General features: G+C 30.1%; 4 protein-coding genes across 4 annotated transcripts; 2 read left to right on the forward strand and 2 right to left on the reverse strand.

Annotated features, from left to right (window-relative positions):
- Nucleotides 1-1854: 1854 nt before the first annotated feature.
- On the reverse strand, nucleotides 1855-4838 carry LOC113372344 (NADH dehydrogenase [ubiquinone] 1 beta subcomplex subunit 10). Its single transcript, XM_026612672.1, has 4 exons — nucleotides 4621-4838; nucleotides 4335-4470; nucleotides 4133-4272; nucleotides 1855-2047 (listed from the first exon to the last, which is right to left on the reverse strand). Exons 1-4 carry the CDS (start codon nucleotides 4706-4708, stop codon nucleotides 1914-1916), a joined length of 498 nt encoding a protein of 165 aa, XP_026468457.1. The 5' UTR covers nucleotides 4709-4838; the 3' UTR covers nucleotides 1855-1913.
- A 192-nt stretch (nucleotides 4839-5030) lies between these two features.
- On the forward strand, nucleotides 5031-8741 carry LOC113372340 (60S ribosomal protein L3). The gene is made up of 8 exons (XM_026612669.1): nucleotides 5031-5157; nucleotides 6237-6429; nucleotides 6742-6910; nucleotides 7207-7342; nucleotides 7418-7604; nucleotides 7783-7985; nucleotides 8179-8334; nucleotides 8506-8741. Exons 1-8 carry the CDS (start codon nucleotides 5155-5157, stop codon nucleotides 8689-8691), a joined length of 1233 nt encoding a protein of 410 aa, XP_026468454.1. The 5' UTR covers nucleotides 5031-5154; the 3' UTR covers nucleotides 8692-8741.
- Nucleotides 8742-10327: 1586 nt separating this feature from the next.
- Nucleotides 10328-13290, reverse strand: LOC113372336 (hepatocyte growth factor-regulated tyrosine kinase substrate). The gene is made up of 9 exons (XM_026612662.1): nucleotides 13131-13290; nucleotides 12986-13070; nucleotides 12824-12927; nucleotides 12586-12746; nucleotides 12245-12481; nucleotides 11829-12174; nucleotides 11637-11762; nucleotides 11341-11570; nucleotides 10328-11250 (listed from the first exon to the last, which is right to left on the reverse strand). Exons 1-9 carry the CDS (start codon nucleotides 13165-13167, stop codon nucleotides 10363-10365), a joined length of 2214 nt encoding a protein of 737 aa, XP_026468447.1. The 5' UTR covers nucleotides 13168-13290; the 3' UTR covers nucleotides 10328-10362.
- A 484-nt stretch (nucleotides 13291-13774) lies between these two features.
- Nucleotides 13775-15529, forward strand: LOC113372339 (F-box/LRR-repeat protein 20). Its single transcript, XM_026612668.1, has one exon. It carries the CDS (start codon nucleotides 14079-14081, stop codon nucleotides 15381-15383), a length of 1305 nt encoding a protein of 434 aa, XP_026468453.1. The 5' UTR covers nucleotides 13775-14078; the 3' UTR covers nucleotides 15384-15529.
- The last annotated feature ends 1522 nt before the right edge of the window (nucleotides 15530-17051 follow it).

Genomic DNA, 17051 nt, shown 5'->3' on the forward strand with positions numbered 1-17051 from the left:
TGTTTCAAATCCCAAATATTAATATTACACATGTATTTTAGAAACAATTGAAAATTTAAAAATATTTTTGCAAACAATATACTGAACTAAAATTTTTGTATATCATAAAATGGATATTTGGATAGAAAATAGGAATTTAAAAATAGATAAAATTTAAAGATACGACAATATGATTATGCATGAACAACCCGCGAATCGCCTCGATCATCTAAATAAATTTAAAAAATGTATTTTACACACTTTAAGATTATATCAAACTTTTTCAAAGTACATTATTGACTGAATGTTCTGGATCTTAAAAAAAATAAAGTATAAATTATTAAGATGTAGAACTAAAACATTCATATATAAAATTTTTAGAACATATTGAATTTATCAACTTTTAAATAAGCAAGAGTTCTTTGTAAAACTGAAATGAACAAACTAGTTGCATTAACTGTAAATTCTTTGAATTATGTTCAAGATTTTAAAAGAAATACCTATAACTTAATTTAGGAATTCATATTTTACATTAAAAATTAGTGTAAACAGTTCACAAAGTGGTAAGATTGAATGTCATATATTACTAATTTTATTTTCTGTTTGAAATTCTCATTGTTGGTGAATTACCTTTGCCTAATAATTCATTTTTCCTACACTGGTATCTTTATACAAATTTCTCTTTAAACGAGATATGAAAATGTTTTCTTCAAGCTTTATATTTATTGCACATCGCAAAATCTGCAAATTTATAAACAAGATTGAGAACGAACGCAGACGAAAGGATGTCCTTTGACTTCATCTTTACATCATAAATATAACCAAGTTATTTCATATAAAAGCAAAATGTAATTTAAATCAATGCGTTATTCAAATAAGAACAGTTTGAATAGACTCTTCTGTAAATTATTTGAAATTATGCACTCTGAAATGCCACACTAAGTACACTCAACTTGCTTGCTTTTCAATGCAATACTTTTATTATAAATACATTTTCGATTTATAATATTGCATTTTAAATGTCATTTTATAATTTGAAATTTTAATAATTTGAAACTGAAGATCATTTATTTAATCATTAAGTTAATTAATAATACGTATATGTTATTAACTGCAAGTTATTAAAACTCAATTGAAGTTTTGTATTTTTGAAAGTAATAATTCAATCCACTATTAACTTTTTTTAATTACTTATATTAAAAAAAGTTGCAAGAATAAATATAAAAGTGGAAGGTGGAAAAAGGAAGAAAGGGTGAGAGAGAGGGAGTGAGATAGGGGGAGGGATGGATGAAGGAAGGAAATATTGCTAGTAATACTATACTTTATTATTTATTATTACAATTCAATCATTTCTATTATAGGAGATTGCTAGAATCCAAAACTACAACATTCTGATTTTTCCTATCTTGCAGACTTTAGGAATGCCTCTAACTGGTCCTTTTACAATTTCACACAGAACCAAGCATACTGATCGTTTACACAAACTCCTATTGATGAAAATGAATCAAAAGAATCAGTCGACATCTTCAATAAGGTAGATGAAATATCTGAACGTGAATATTATAATGATAGCTACATCATTATAAGCAAATTGCCTTTTTAGAAGAAGGTACAACAGTGTATTTAAAGAGTAGTTTTAGTTATATGTGATACCTTTTATATTGACTTCTTATCAATTGAAGTTCAGTATTTCTCATACATGTCTTTGCAAAACTTTTTAAGAACTGTTTAAAACTGTTTAGAATAGTCATTTTCATACAACTTATGGTGTTCAAAACAATACAAATGCATTATTGAAATTTATATGGTAAATAATAATAATATAAAACTAATTTGCATAAAACATGTCTATTTATGTTTTAATCAAGTAATTTACATCATCTATCAAAAGTACTAGCATGTTGAGGCATTGAATATAATTTATGCAACAGCCTTTATGCAGCACCGCTTACTTCTTCTTGATTTTTCATTCCAGAACCTACAGGTCCATGACGACGTTCCCAAATCATGCGATGCTTTTGTTTCATATAAGCTCTACGTACATTATGATATCCACCCAAATCACCATCTAGATCATTAGATACATCATTTTAATACAAAATTTATAAACATGAAAAATATATATAATAAAACTTGTTGTAATTCAGTTTAAAAAATTATACTATAAAAAGAATTTCAATTTTCCTTTATGCCTTAAGGGGGGCGATACATGTAACAAGAAAAAAAAAATCGTTTTTTTTTTTTTTCATAAATCGTTACAATAACATCTCAAAAATATGCCTGTAAATATTCAAAACAAAATTATCATTATTTATACAATAAAAACTCATTTAAGTGCCACGCCTCAACTCTTATCTGTTCTATGTGTCAAAACTTTAAACGCGTTTTTCTCAAAACGACATTTTTGAAACTTGCGGGCGGGATAACTCAAAAAGTTCTCAACCGATTCCAATGAAATTTTGCACACATCTACTTTACAGTAATAGCTTCTAGTTAAACCTCAAACATTCCAAAAAATGTTTCAAAAATTAACCCTTTTACCAAAAAAACCATTGAAAAAAAGGTGAAAAATCGAACTTTTTTTTTCTAAGGTGTGCCAATTTACGATTTTGTGACTTTTTTAATTTTTTTTTGGTTTAACTAGAAGATATATGTTTTATGAACACGTACAAACTAATTTTTTTAAATTCAGATCACCGTACGAAAAGTGAGAACGCCCGCAAATTGATGGCGTTTCCCGAGAGGGTCTTGGCAGATTTATTTTTACGGCAGCCATTTAAAAAGAAAAAAATAAAAAAAAATTTTTTTTGTGTATTTTAATATATAATAAATAACCCTAAAAAAGTTCAAAAAGATTCAATCATTCCTTCCCAGTTTAAAAAGTCCTCAAAAAATGGTAAAAATTAAGGCGATTACATGTATCGCCCCCCTTAAGTGAAAATTTGTATATAAAAATTATATTTATATAATCAATTTTTAATATTAAATATATATATATATATATATATATATTATATATGTTAAGTTTTAATAATTTGGATATTGAGATATGTGAGATTCAGTCTTCAGGGCAATACATCAATTAAAAACTTGAATGAACTTATAACATTTTTATTGTTTCCATACATTTCGACACATTGTTTTGTATCATCTTCAGTGAACTCTAGTTTAAAAGCACAGATTAAAACTATTAATTAAAACTAATTTATAAAAAAGTGGTATGGTGTAAAAACTTACATGTAATTGTAGTAATCCTAATTATTTCTTAATAACAATTGTTCACAAATGCACAATGAAAACCATTCTTGTCACTACACAATAAAAAAATTTGTTTTAAAATTTTATATAATTGTTCAGATTTAAAGTGACAAGAATGGTTTTCATTGTGCACTTGTGAACAATTGTTATTATGAAATAATTAGGATTATTACAATTACATGTAAGTTTTTACACCATACCACTTTTTTATAAATTAGTTTTAAATTATAGTTTTAATCTGTGCTTTTAAACTAGAGTCCACTGAAGATGATACAAAACAATGTGTCAAAATGTATGGAAACAATAAAAATGTTATAAGTTCATTCAAGTTTTTAATTGATGTATTGCCCTGAAGACTGAATCTCACATATCCCAATATCAAAATTATTAAAAGTTAACATATATATATATAATTAGATATTAATTTGGAAATATGAACAAATAACACTCTTGTTTGCACTAATTTATTAAATAATAATTTTCACAAACGTTTTGAGATCCATTGGGTATACATTAAAACAAATCTTATAAACAAACCATCTCATTCATAGAATATTTTTTCTCCTAACTATTCAATTTCAAGTGGTTTTCAAGTGGTTAGAGAATGCGAACACCGACGACCGTTGGTGTGGCAGAGGACAGTATATCGAGCTACTTGTAATGGATAACACAAAATGCTAATTTAGGTTTCCATATTTTAAATTTTAAATTATAACACGCTGATGATGAGACAAACCTAGTCTCGAAATGTTTGTGAAAATTATTATTTAATAAATTAGTGCAAAAAAGAGTGTTGTTTGTTCATATTTCCAAATTAATATCTATTATCCACTCAGAATACATTTGTTATATAGATATATATATATATATATATATATATATATATATATATTACATTTGATGAACCAATTTGTAGAAGCTTCATTGTATTGATCTAATAAGGTCCTGCACTTTTCTGCATCATCAGGAGCTTCATATAAGGAACAGTCCTCAAAACGCTGTCTAAGTATAGTCAACACCTCACTATCAACCATCCTAAACAAAAATTTTAGTTATAAATTAAAATATAATGGAATCTGCTGCATCATTAATACTACTTGTCTCTAATAAACTGTTGATTGGCCTCATATTCACAAACTGGATCGTCAGTGTAACAAGTATCTATTGTAGGCACTCTGCGTAGTTTTTGATGATACCAAGGATAAGATTTTTGATTCGGTACTACAACACTCTCTGCAAAATATGTTTGAGGTTATATTACATAACTGAAGATAATTTCAACTAAACTAAGGCAAAAGAAACTATACTTTTTATATTCATTACAGAACTGACAAAATTAATTTATCTACACTGGAATTTAACATATATTTTAGTCGGTAATACCTCGAAACCAAATAACAGGAGCTTGAAGTGTATCACTGACAGCATTAACAAATCTTTCTAAAGGATTTCTACCCGTATTATTAGACATTTTCCTAACAACCTACGCAATATTTCTTAATTTACGCGTTTTTATGTATTTACAGAAAATATTATTACGGATTATAATATTTTGACAGTTTTACTTGTTTCGTCACATATTCCACAAGTGCAGCAATAGAGGGGTCTGCTCATAACTAATAGTGAACTAATGAAAAGAGAAACATTAAATTAAAAAACAAGAAAAATTTTTGCTAAACATGATCAATAATTACGTAATAATAATTAATAATTTAATAAGTAATCAATCTTTTTATAATTTTTTTTTTATTTGAAAATCTGCGATTTGACGATTTGACGTTGGTAACAACAGTTAATCATTCCAATAACTTTCTTCACATGTGGCAATACGATTATTTCCGGCATCACGTGACTGAGGTATAAAAGCATTGGTAAGGTCAGTGAATCGTCCATTTTGTTCTTGCATCTGTTTTGGCAATGGTGAGTGTATAATCTGTTTTAATCTTCTTTTCACGTGGCAATCTATTTTACTTTATTATTGCAAAAAGTGTGTGATGTTTTATTCTGTAAAACCAGTGTTTAATTTTCATTATATTCGTTCTATTTTATGAAACTTCTATTCAATTTTTAATACGCGTTTTTGGTTAAGGGGGGCGATACATGTAACAAGAAAAAAAAAAACGATGTTTTTTTTTTTCATAAATCGTTACAATAACATCTCAAAAATATGCCTGCAAAAATTCAAAACAAAATTATCATTATTTATACCTTAAAAACTCATTTAAGTGCCACGCCTCAACTCGACGCTCGAGTGCAATTGTACTCTTATCTGTTTCTGTGTCAAAACTTTAAACGCGTTTTTCTCAAAACGACATTTTTGAATACTGCGGGCGTGATAACTCAAAAAGTTCTCAACCGATTCCAATGAAATTTTGCACACATCTACTTTACAGTAATAGCTTCTAGTTAAACCTCAAACATTCCAAAAAAAATTTCAAAAATTAACCTTTTTACCAAAAAAAACAGTGAAAAAATGGTGAAAAATCGAACTTTTTTTTTCTGAGGTCTGCCAATTTACGATTTTGTGACTTTTTTAATTTTTTTTTGGTTTAACTAGAAGATATATGTTTTATGAATACGTACAAACTAATTTTTTTGAATTCAGATCACCGTACGAAAAGTGAGAACGCCCGCAGATTGATGGCGTTTTCCGAGAGGGTCTTGGCAGATCTATTTTTACGGCAGCCATTTAAAAAAAAAAAAATAAAAAAAAAATGTTTTTGTGTATTTTAATATATAATAAATAACCATAAAAAAATTCAAAAAGATTCAGTTATTCCTTCCCAGTTTAAAAAGTCCTCAAAAAATGGTAAAAATTAAGGCGATTACATGTATCGCCCCCCTTAACATTTAATTCATTTAGATGATGATTTCCTAATTTATGTTTATGGTTTACACTGAATTTGTTGTGGATAACCTAGGGCGGTCTGAGCAATCTTGTTATTGTAAACTTTTTACGCTGTTTATTCGAAGTGTACAATAAAATTTTCTTTTGTTAGTCGCACCGTAAGTTTTCCGCGCCGAGACATGGCTCCATGGGGTTCTACCCCAAGAAGAGGTCCCAGCGTCACCGTGGTAAAGTAAAGGCTTTCCCTAAAGATGACCCTAGCAAACCAGTACATTTAACTGCCTTTATTGGTTACAAAGCTGGTATGACCCACGTGCTTCGTGAGGCAGACAGACCTGGATCAAGTATGTATATTTGAATTTGTTATTATCGACACTATTTGACAAGTTTAATCTTGTTCAGAGAGCCAGCGGAGCCACTAAACAATAGTGGTGACCTTTGGCAGTGTCGTAGATCAAGTGTCCATAGGACCCATCGGCATATTCCATAAACCTTCTGTAGCCCCTGGGCAAAGATCATTGGGATAAACCATGTTGATGACATTCCCTCTTTAATGAATTAAAGATTTCTGTTAAAACTTCTGTATTGAAGTAAATTAAAATCTACTTGCTCTAATTTTGTTTATGAAAACTTTCAATCAATGCTTTCTTTTTTAGAGATCAACAAGAAAGAAATTGTTGAAGCCGTAACTATTTTGGAAACACCACCCATGGTCGTGGTTGGAGCTGTCGGTTATATTGAAACTCCACATGGTCTACGGGCATTGGTTACTGTTTGGGCTGAACATTTGTCAGAGGAATGCCGCCGTAGATTTTACAAAAACTGGTAAGTATTCAATGAATACTTAAATTTTATCCAAGGCATATGATGATTTCCTAGTTGTATGTTTATGGTTTTATCCTGAAACATAATGTGGATAACCTAGGGCGGTCTGAAATGCAATATGTACATATATACTTTATATGTCAATATATGTATCAAATTACTAATTCATGGACATAGTTCTCCAATCAATGATTTTCATTGCATGAGAACTTTTGTATAAAAATCGGTCTCCGCTCAAAGAAGAGACTGGTTTTATGATTTTAGATTCTGATATACATTATTCTTCTGCAAATAAGGTATAAGAGCAAGAAGAAGGCTTTCTCTAAGTCCTCCAAGAAATGGCAAGATGAGCTTGGTCGCAAATCAATTGAAAGGGATTTGAAGAAAATGGCCAAATACTGTAAAGTTATTCGTGTTATAGCGCATACACAGGTACTCATTTAACAATTAATCTTCTTAATAATCATTTTTAGTGCTTTTTTTAAAACTATAAATTCTTTCAATTAGATGAAACTATTGAAACAACGTCAAAAGAAAGCACACATTATGGAGATCCAATTGAATGGTGGTACAGTTGAACAAAAGATCCAATGGGCTCGTGAACATCTTGAGAAGCCAGTTCCAGTTTCCCAAGTTTTTGGACAAGATGAAATGATTGATGTTATTGGTGTCACTAAAGGAAAAGGATTCAAAGGTATTATTTTTATTAACTACATATAAATATCTTTCAGTTACATGATGAGAAACCATGTGTGCCTTATCTGAAAACTTTTGAACGATATAACCATGTTGCCTTCCTTCTGATAATCATTTCATTTACTATAAATGAAATGTCATGTGAATTTGACTATAATTATGTTCTCTCCTTCTAGGTGTAACTTCTAGATGGCACACAAAGAAGCTTCCAAGGAAGACACACAAAGGTCTGCGCAAAGTTGCTTGTATTGGAGCTTGGCATCCTAGCAGAGTCTCATTCACTGTGGCTCGTGCTGGTCAAAAGGGATACCATCATCGTACTGAGATCAATAAGAAAATCTATAGAATTGGTGCTGGTCTCCACACTAAAGATGGAAAGGTTTGTGTCAAATTTATGTATATTAACTTCCTTCCAAGTGAGCATGACACATGATGAATTTTTGTAGAGCCAAATACAAATTATATGATTCATATATGACATTTAAATGATAGGCCTGATATAGTTAATTACTAATCATTTTTCATCATCCTTTTTCTTTTAAAAGGGAAACTAAACAATTTTCATGTTCTAGGTCATCAAGAATAATGCATCCACTGAATATGATTTAAGTGAAAAAAGCATTACTCCCATGGGAGGCTTCCCTCATTATGGTGAAGTTAACAATGATTTTGTTATGCTCAAGGGCTGTGTCATGGGACCCAAAAAGCGTGTTATCACAATGAGAAAGGTATCTATAATTTACAGTACATTTCATAATTAATCAATGATGATCCCCATCCATTTAATCCATTCAATGATACACATATGAATATAACTTTTGGATCTGACTTTTACTCTTTATAACTTACAACGTAAAATTCAAATTTAATTTAAACTAATTAAAATTCTTTTATTTCAGTCTCTATTAGTCCACACCAAACGTATTGCTTTAGAGAAGATCAATTTGAAATTCATTGATACTTCATCCAAATTCGGACATGGTAGATTCCAGACTCCTGCTGATAAATTTTCTTTCATGGGTGTTCTCAAGAAAGATCGTGTTAATGAAGAGACAACTGCTGCTCAACCCACAGCTAGCACATAAGTTGGTTTCTGTTACATTTATTCATGAGGAATAAAGTAAATTAAAAAATATGTTAATTTTTTATTTATGTAATTCTTTGTTTTGACTTCCAGATTATTTTCTTAATTAAAATACCTTTTAATTTCAAAATAATAAGTTGCTTATTTTAATTCAAATGTTAACACCTTAAAACATAATTATTAATGATCATATTTATAATATTTATAAATCTTGCAAAGTAACACTCTACTGTTATTTAAACAAAACTTAATCAAATAATGAAACCTTAATCAAAAATGTAAAGCTTATGAGTATGAAATAAATAAAATTATCTAACAATAATTAAAAAAAAAATTAAAATGTTATCTTAATTAGTATTTCCATCATAAACATTCCCTAATTTTAGTCAATTTACTTATAGTTTAAAATCTTTAATAGTCAACCAAATAACTTCTTACCTTTTGATAATTTGTGATATCTGATAATGTTTTACATTCCTTAAAATATATTAAAAATTTCATTCCAAACATTATTTGTTTGTTTAGTGAAAACTAGATAAAATTTACTAAAATCCTAGAAACTATTATTGGAATATAACTTGGATATTGAAATTATAATTTGAAACTATAATTAAAAAAAAATAAGGAAAAGTGATTCAAATGTTATCCTAATTAGTATTTCCATCATAAACATTCCCTAATTTCAGTTAATTTACTTATAGTTTAAAATCTTTAATGCTCAACCAATTAACTTCTTACCTTTTGATAATTAGTGATATCTGATAATGTTTTACATTCCTTAAAATATATTAAAAATTCCATTCCAAACATTATTTGTTTGTTTAGTGAAAACTAGATAAAATTTACTAAAATCCTAGAAACTATCATTGGAATATAACTTGGATATTGAAATTTTGAATAATTCGTAGTAACAGACTATCTGATTCATTGCAGACTTTAGAATGTTGATAATCAGCAATATGTGAATTTGGAATATATTTTACTTTTCTTTAAATAATTTTTACTTCGTATTTTATAATTTATTTACATAATTAAATACTAGGCAAAATTTACTAAAATATAGTAAAAACTGCTGTGTTTAAGAATTTGCCTTTAATGGGAATTTACACTAGAGCGCGCTTTTCATTGCCGAATTTCTTGATCGCTTCACTTGGCCTGTTTGGGGGTTAAGATTTCGTTATGTGCAACAATAAATTATTTTTTCTTGTGATATACTGTGTAGATCTTAAAATAACATTAAGAATTAAATTAAAAATGACATATACAGATTTAATATTTTTTAGTTCAAGCAAGTTAATTAAAAAAAGTAACTTTTTCAGTTGTGTTTAAAGTAAACAAACTCATTGTAGTGGAGGTTCTCCAGAGTATGAGAGGGAAAAAGCATCTACACATTAAACATGTAAGTAATTATTTATGTCTTACTTATTAATTTTGAAAATTTATGTTGTCAGTCATAAATATTTTAGATTAACAAATTATTAAACCATGAACTGAATTGAAAATTTACATTTACTTGAATAAAACACATTAGTGTAAATTTTTTATATGGTTAATAGTTTTATTAAACAAATGACATAAACCAGCTAAAGAGGTTAAATGAATATTCAAAAAAATTAAACATGTGCATGTGCAATGCAAAATATTATTTCAATATTTAAATCTATATAAAAATTTAATCAAAGCTAATCAATTCAGCTGTTTGTGTATCAGTGGATGTTTGAGGGCTCCCTGGAGGAGCAGAACTTTGAACGGCACCTTGTGGATTAAATTGCATATTAGATTGTCCGGCAATATTAACAATTGGTGGTGGCATATTTATTCCGCCTTGATTCATGACAGGGGCTTGAGGAACATGCTGCTGACCCCCCATAGGAATGCCTTGAGAATGCATTTGTATCACTGGATTTTGATTGTTGGTCATATGACCCAGCTGTTGTGGATTTGGTATATTGGGATTTCTGGGACCCATAGCCTGTGAATTTGGTACAGTATTTGGCACATTTTGTTGGTTGATCATAGGACTTTGTGTGATCTGTTGTTGACCAGGTGGAATTGCTTGGCATTGTTGTTGATGATTGGACTCCATTTGCGAAGGATTATTAGGTCCTACTGCAGGATGAATATTAATTGAGCCATGCATACTAGTTGGTGGACCCATCATATGCTGCACGGGAATTCCTATAGGCAGTCCTGGCCCTGGCATTTGCATCATAGGTTGGAAATGTGGAACAAAATTGTACTGCTGACCAGACACAGGGTACTGTGTATGAGCTGGAGAATTCTGATTGAATCCAAATTGGGGTCCCATGATATATTGCTGTTTCTGTTGCTCTTGACGCATTTGCATTTCTCTTTCCTGCTCTTGTATTTTTTGTAATGCCAACTGTCTTTGATATTGCAAATACTCTTGCTTCTTTTTACGCATGATATCCAGTTTATGAGCCATTTGCATTTGTCTTTGTCTTTCTGCTTCTTCAGCTAATTTTCGAAGTTTCTCTCTATGTTCCTCCCTAAGGACATCCAAAGCAGCTCGAGAATCCTTGACTTGAGTTAGTTTATCCTGAAAATGTAAAAATTCAAAAACATTAAATTTTACATTCTAAACTGTACTGTAGCTGATTTATATATATTGTAATGATATACTACTAACTTGTAATCCTTCAAAGTGAACATGGGCATCATCTTGTTGTTGAATATACCGTAAAAGTTTAGAGTGCATTGCAGTTAGGTTCAAGAATAGAGTTTGTACTGAACTATCATTTGCAATAGAACGCCCTCTGCTTGAATTACTTTTCATTCTATTAACAAATATTTCAATTTGTGATTTAAGTGCTGTTGTAAATTCATCTAGTTCCTTATCCTGTGCTACATTTTGTGGTCCTGAAAAAAATAAATGTTAGCAGATAATGAAACAACTTGGCTATTATTTTTTATTTTTCTTCATGCCTGATGGTGATTTTTGTAAAACTGAGTCAGCTACTGACACAATAGGCATTGGACTAGGAATCGGAGCTGGTGCAGAAGGGCTGGGCGCAATATCTTGACTAATGTCTTGTCGTTGTTCCCAATATCCTAAAAAAACAAATAAGCATGTTAAATCTGTTTATATTTTTTAAAATTTGATATACAATTACTAACCTCTATTCAAATATCTAGCTAATTCTGGATCAGCTGGTATCTCCTCTACAGGACTTGAATTATTTTCTTTACTCAAATCTTTATGTGGTGAGAACTCCCTAGGCTGCCTTGGCATAGTACTGTTACGCTTTACTTCAGCTTCAGATTGACTTAATGCCAAAGCTAGTTGCAATTCTTCCTCTTCCTGTAATTCCTGAGCGGTACGTCTGGTTGGTGTTTGATTTTGTTGAGCTAGGGAACTAGTTAAATATTCAACTGGAAGATCATTATCATTTTGCAAACTTGGAGATTTGGATCTTGACAATGGTCTATTTACTTGATCATAGCAAGCATCACAAACTCTGACCTATATAGAAATATTCAATACAATTAAAGGGGCTAGTAGTTTTTAGACTAAGATAAGGTATAGTATTTACTTCTTTTTCTATTCCAAATTTGGGCAAAGTACTAGTTTTACCACTGCACTGATTACATACAACTTGGCCACAGGCTCGGCAATGATGCTTTCGTTGAACTAGAGAAAATGCAACTCTGCATCGATTACAGACTTCACCATCTGCCCATTCTGGTGCACTATGAGCACTAAACATAGCATCACTTTCCTTCAACGCAGGAAAAGTACGACCTTCAGATTTTAAAATATTCATGGTATCCTAAACACAAAAGATCATTGTTATTAGATCATGAATAAAACAAATAAATATAATTTTAATAATAACTCTGTTAAGAATTTTGATTGTATAAAGTTTTATCTTACTTGTACTGCTCTGTACTTCGGATTTTGACGGAATGCAAAAGCCCAAGCTTGAATCAGTTCTAACATCTTTGTGCGGACATTTTCATGCTGTGATGTGGTTACTATTTCTCTGAACATTTCACAATTTGCTTTAGAAGTAATTTCGTCATGGATTATAGAACCTTTATTTGAATAAAATAAACAGGTTTCATTATCATTATATTATTTATTTATTTATTATTTATTTAATTATACTAACCGCAATTTTTAACGACACTCTCCAGAACTAACATAGCAAACATTGCTTGGTGCGGATTAGATGAATATAGTTTCTTTTTTATTGAAGCTATGGCATATTTGGGGCTACAAAAGTAAAATATGTTTATTGCAGAGTTAAGGTACACACATTAGATTTACTTACGTGCAGTCATTCTGCCTGATTAAATCACATATTTGTAAAATTGCAGGCCAGTCTGGATCAAGACGCAAATTGCTAGTAGCCTTATCTGTAAATTATAAAACATTTTATATCTGTAATATATAAAACATTTATAAAATATATTTACCTAAAAGTTTGTCAAAATTTCCAGCAGAACGAAACATTGTAGTCAAAATATGCAGAAAATAATTAAAATCGAATCAATACAATTACTACACAGTTGTCAAATACGAGACAATGACGGACAATGACAGCACTATTATTTGAAGGGCAATTTGACGTTTTGACGTATGACTAATGAGCATAGATTTCTTCCAAAATAGAGTAGAAAAAATATTCACTGCAATTTATAAACGTAATAATTACCACTGCAATAATTGAATAATTTATAGTAGATATGATGTTATAGCACGAAAATAAATTTTCTATGATGAATTTACGTATTTAAAATTGTTGATTCAAAACTAATAATGGAAATAAGAGCGACGCAAATAAGTTAATGCAAATATGTTGATATTTGAATTTATCCGTATCTCTGGAGCAATTGTATTAATTTTATAAATTTAGACTTGATATCAATTGATATGATTATTGTCATTGTTAAAGTATGAAATTTCGTGTTATATTTTAGTGTGGTAAAAAACTGCCAGTGTAGTCACAACTCTCGTTGTTCCTAATCTCAGGCAACACTTCAAAAGAATTGGTTGTTTTGACAATTTGTATGTTTTCGTTTAGCAGATGATTCATCATGGCAGTGGAAAAAAATAAATATAAGAAATATTTGATTTATGTGTTTGACTGTGATTATATTTAACGTGCGTTATAACTCACTCAGACTTATATTTAACAATTTAGTGATAGTTGTCATTGTTGACATGTTAACAAAAATGAAATGCATTTACCAGTTATATCTGCGTAATTAAATATTTTGGTGTTGCAGCTTCATTGCAATAAAACATTAATCGAATAACTCATAATGATTTTATGAAAAACTATTTGTTGTGAACTTATGATGTGATTAGAAAACAGACTTGTAATAAATTGTGATCTTATTTATATTTGATATTTCTATTGCATGATGGCAAATTCGGCTCGCACAAAGTTTGAATACTCCCTTGTTGCTGAAGATTCGGCCCCCATATCAAAACTACTGCCCAGAGAATTATTGCTAAGGATTCTTTCATACTTGGATGTTGTGTCTTTGTGCAGATGCGCTCAAGTATCAAAGCTGTGGAATGTATTAGCACTTGATGGGTCTAATTGGCAGCGTATAGACTTATTTGAATTTCAAACAGATGTTGAAGGTCCTGTTATAGAAAATATATCGAGGCGCTGTGGAGGATTTCTAAGACAGCTATCTTTAAGAGGTTGCCAGTCTGTTGGCGATGGTTCTATCCGTCAACTTGCACAACACTGTCCAAATATCGAAGATTTAAATCTAAATAAATGCAAAAAAGTCACTGATATTAGTATACAAGCATTAAGCAGATGTTGTGCAAAATTAATATCCATAAATTTGGATTCATGTGCAAATATAACTGATATGAGTTTAAAGGCTCTGTCTGATGGTTGCCCAAATTTAGTGCACATTAACATTTCATGGTGCCATCTGGTTACAGCGACAGGGGTAGAAGCACTTGCACATGGCTGTCCTAAGTTGCAAACATTTATAGGAATAGGTTGCAAAGATGTGAATGATAGAGCTGTTACTTCCTTAGCAAGATTTTGTACAGGTTTGCAAGTGTTAAATTTACATGGCTGTGATTCTCTAACTGATGAGTCTGTTTGTCAAATAGCCGAGCGATGTCTCGGTTTGAGACAACTGTGCTTAACAGGGTGTGTTGGATTGACTGATTTGACTTTAAGCACTTTAGCTCAGAATTCTCATTATCTGGCTACATTAGAGGTTGCTCAATGTTCTCAGTTTTCAGATATAGGATTTCAAGCGCTGGGCCGCAACTGTAGACTGCTTGAGAGAATGGACTTAGAAGAGTGTGTTTTAATTACAGATTCTAGCTTGGTGCATTTGGCAATGGGCTGCCCTAGATTGGAAAAATTGACTCTTTCCCATTGTGAGTTGATTACTGATGAGGGAATAAGGCAACTTGCAGCATCTCCTTGTGCTGCAGAAAATTTATCAGTCTTAGAATTAGATAATTGCCCTCTTATAACTGATTCAACATTAGAACATTTAACAGCCTGTCACAATCTACAAAGAATAGAACTATATGACTGCCAGTTAGTCACAAGAAATGCTATTAGGAGATTGCGCAATCATTTGCCAAATATAAAAGTCCACGCATATTTTGCTCCTGTGACACCACCACCTACTTCAGGTGGCCCGAGGCCTAGGTATTGTCGTTGCTGTGTTATTCTGTAGTGAATATAAATATATTAATTTTAAATAAATGAATATAATAATGTATCACATACCCCCTATGCTTAGTTCTCAATTTGCATATGCTTGGCACAGCTTGACTATAAGTATTTTAATGATTTTATTCAATATGATATAATGAACTTTAAGAGAAGATTTTGTATTTGTGTATTTTAAATAATAAATAATATTTTTGTGTTTTAACAAAACTTGATTTCATATTATTTATCAATGTCTTTCTTTTCAGTGTATAAAACATAATTATTTAAAGAAAACACGCACAATGAACTAAAAACTTATATAATGGTCAGATAACAAATTATATAAAAATTGTATATAAAAATTTATATACAAAACATTTAAAATGATGACAGTCTAAAATTAGATCGGATATTTTTGAACAATTTGTTCAAAGATAAAGAAATTGATATATACTTACATAACATATTATGTATAATATAAAATTTAGTTTGATTTAAAGTTGACATAAAATTTAGGTAAAAAGTAGTAGGTAACCATTTTTAGAAAATTCATAAACCATACTATATTATAAGCTTTGAAATTCATTTATTGTACTATCTTACGATATGTCTAAGGAACAGAAAATGACTTACATAACATTTATTGCCTAGGGCTAACTTGTAAGGCATTCTGTCAAGGTGTATAAGTATATTAATATTTATAATATATAATTGTGCCTTAAGGAAAATTGCTGGAATTTTCCGTACCGTAACGAAATGTTCGAGGAATATTAAATGTTTTCAAATAGATTATTATAAATATTGTAACATTGTCTGATATTTATAAGAATTATATAAACTGAATATCTGTATCTAAAAATTATTTGTTCAAAGTGTATTAAAACTTTAGTCAGAATTATTTTCCATATACAAAAAAAAATTCCAAAAGCAATTATTTTGTTAAAACAAGCAGAAAGTTTTTTGAATCATTCAAATCGGACGCTTAGTTCTCTCAAAAACTGCCATTTTTTGCGCTATTAACTCTGTATCTTTGAAATGGCTGGACCTGCCTTTACCAAAAACTAAACACTTCTCTCAATTATTACAAATTGACTGTTTTTTTGGATCATTCAAATCGGATACTCCGTTCTCTCAAAACCTCGATTTCTATTTTCTGCACTCTTTGCTCCGTATCTCCGTAAGGGCTAGACCTGATTTTGTCAAAAACTAATCAGCACATCTCCCTATCCTTAGGAATCGAGTGTTTTTTGAATCATTCAAATCGGTTGATCCGTGCGCCCGAAAACGTGGACGAAAAATGAGGACGTACAAAACACACACACACATCTATTTTTTCTGAGGTATGCCAAAATGTTCAGAAACAAGCGTTTTCATTTTCGATTTTTGGCCTATTACTATAACTACCCTACGGGAAGTTAATAAATATTATATGTAAATTAATCTAATCTATTCGCGATTGCGAACAGCAATGTTTTTTGCATTGTCGTGTGTGTCGAAATGTTATTGGTTCAGTCACAAAGAATTTAATGATATGAGTATTGTTAAACAACTGTGAAAAACAATTATGAGATTATGTCTAAATTAATAGCAACATGAAAGATTGGGTTTTGAGCGGATAATTAAAATTGTATATTTTAATTTAGCACATATATTATTTTTTGCGAATAATATATAATTATATAATATATAA

This window comes from Ctenocephalides felis, unplaced genomic scaffold (genome assembly GCF_003426905.1).
Source record: "Ctenocephalides felis isolate EL2017-DRISC unplaced genomic scaffold, ASM342690v1 CF-g0.4_SCAFFOLD_01604, whole genome shotgun sequence".
Classification (NCBI taxonomy): domain Eukaryota; kingdom Metazoa; phylum Arthropoda; class Insecta; order Siphonaptera; family Pulicidae; genus Ctenocephalides; species Ctenocephalides felis.

Bases quoted from the DNA above. Each gene is read 5' to 3' on its own strand.
- LOC113372339 (XM_026612668.1), top strand. From the start codon at position 14,079: ATGATGGCAAATTCGGCTCGCACAAAGTTTGAATACTCCCTTGTTGCT.
- LOC113372340 (XM_026612669.1), top strand. The intron at 6,911-7,206 runs GTAAGTATTCAA...TCTGCAAATAAG, and splicing joins CGTAGATTTTACAAAAACTG to GTATAAGAGCAAGAAGAAGG. The intron at 8,335-8,505 runs GTATCTATAATT...CTTTTATTTCAG, and splicing joins GTGTTATCACAATGAGAAAG to TCTCTATTAGTCCACACCAA.
- LOC113372336 (XM_026612662.1), bottom strand. From the start codon at position 13,167: ATGTTTCGTTCTGCTGGAAATTTTGACAAACTTTTAG. The intron at 12,482-12,585 runs GTAAGATAAAAC...TTTTGTGTTTAG, and splicing joins CGAAGTACAGAGCAGTACAA to GATACCATGAATATTTTAAA. The intron at 11,251-11,340 runs GTTAGTAGTATA...TTACATTTTCAG, and splicing joins TTCACTTTGAAGGATTACAA to GATAAACTAACTCAAGTCAA.
- LOC113372344 (XM_026612672.1), bottom strand. From the start codon at position 4,708: ATGTCTAATAATACGGGTAGAAATCCTTTAGAAAGATTTGTTAATGCT. The intron at 4,471-4,620 runs GTATTACCGACT...CATATTTTGCAG, and splicing joins TCCTGTTATTTGGTTTCGAG to AGAGTGTTGTAGTACCGAAT. The intron at 4,273-4,334 runs GTAGTATTAATG...ATTTTTGTTTAG, and splicing joins CAACAGTTTATTAGAGACAA to GATGGTTGATAGTGAGGTGT.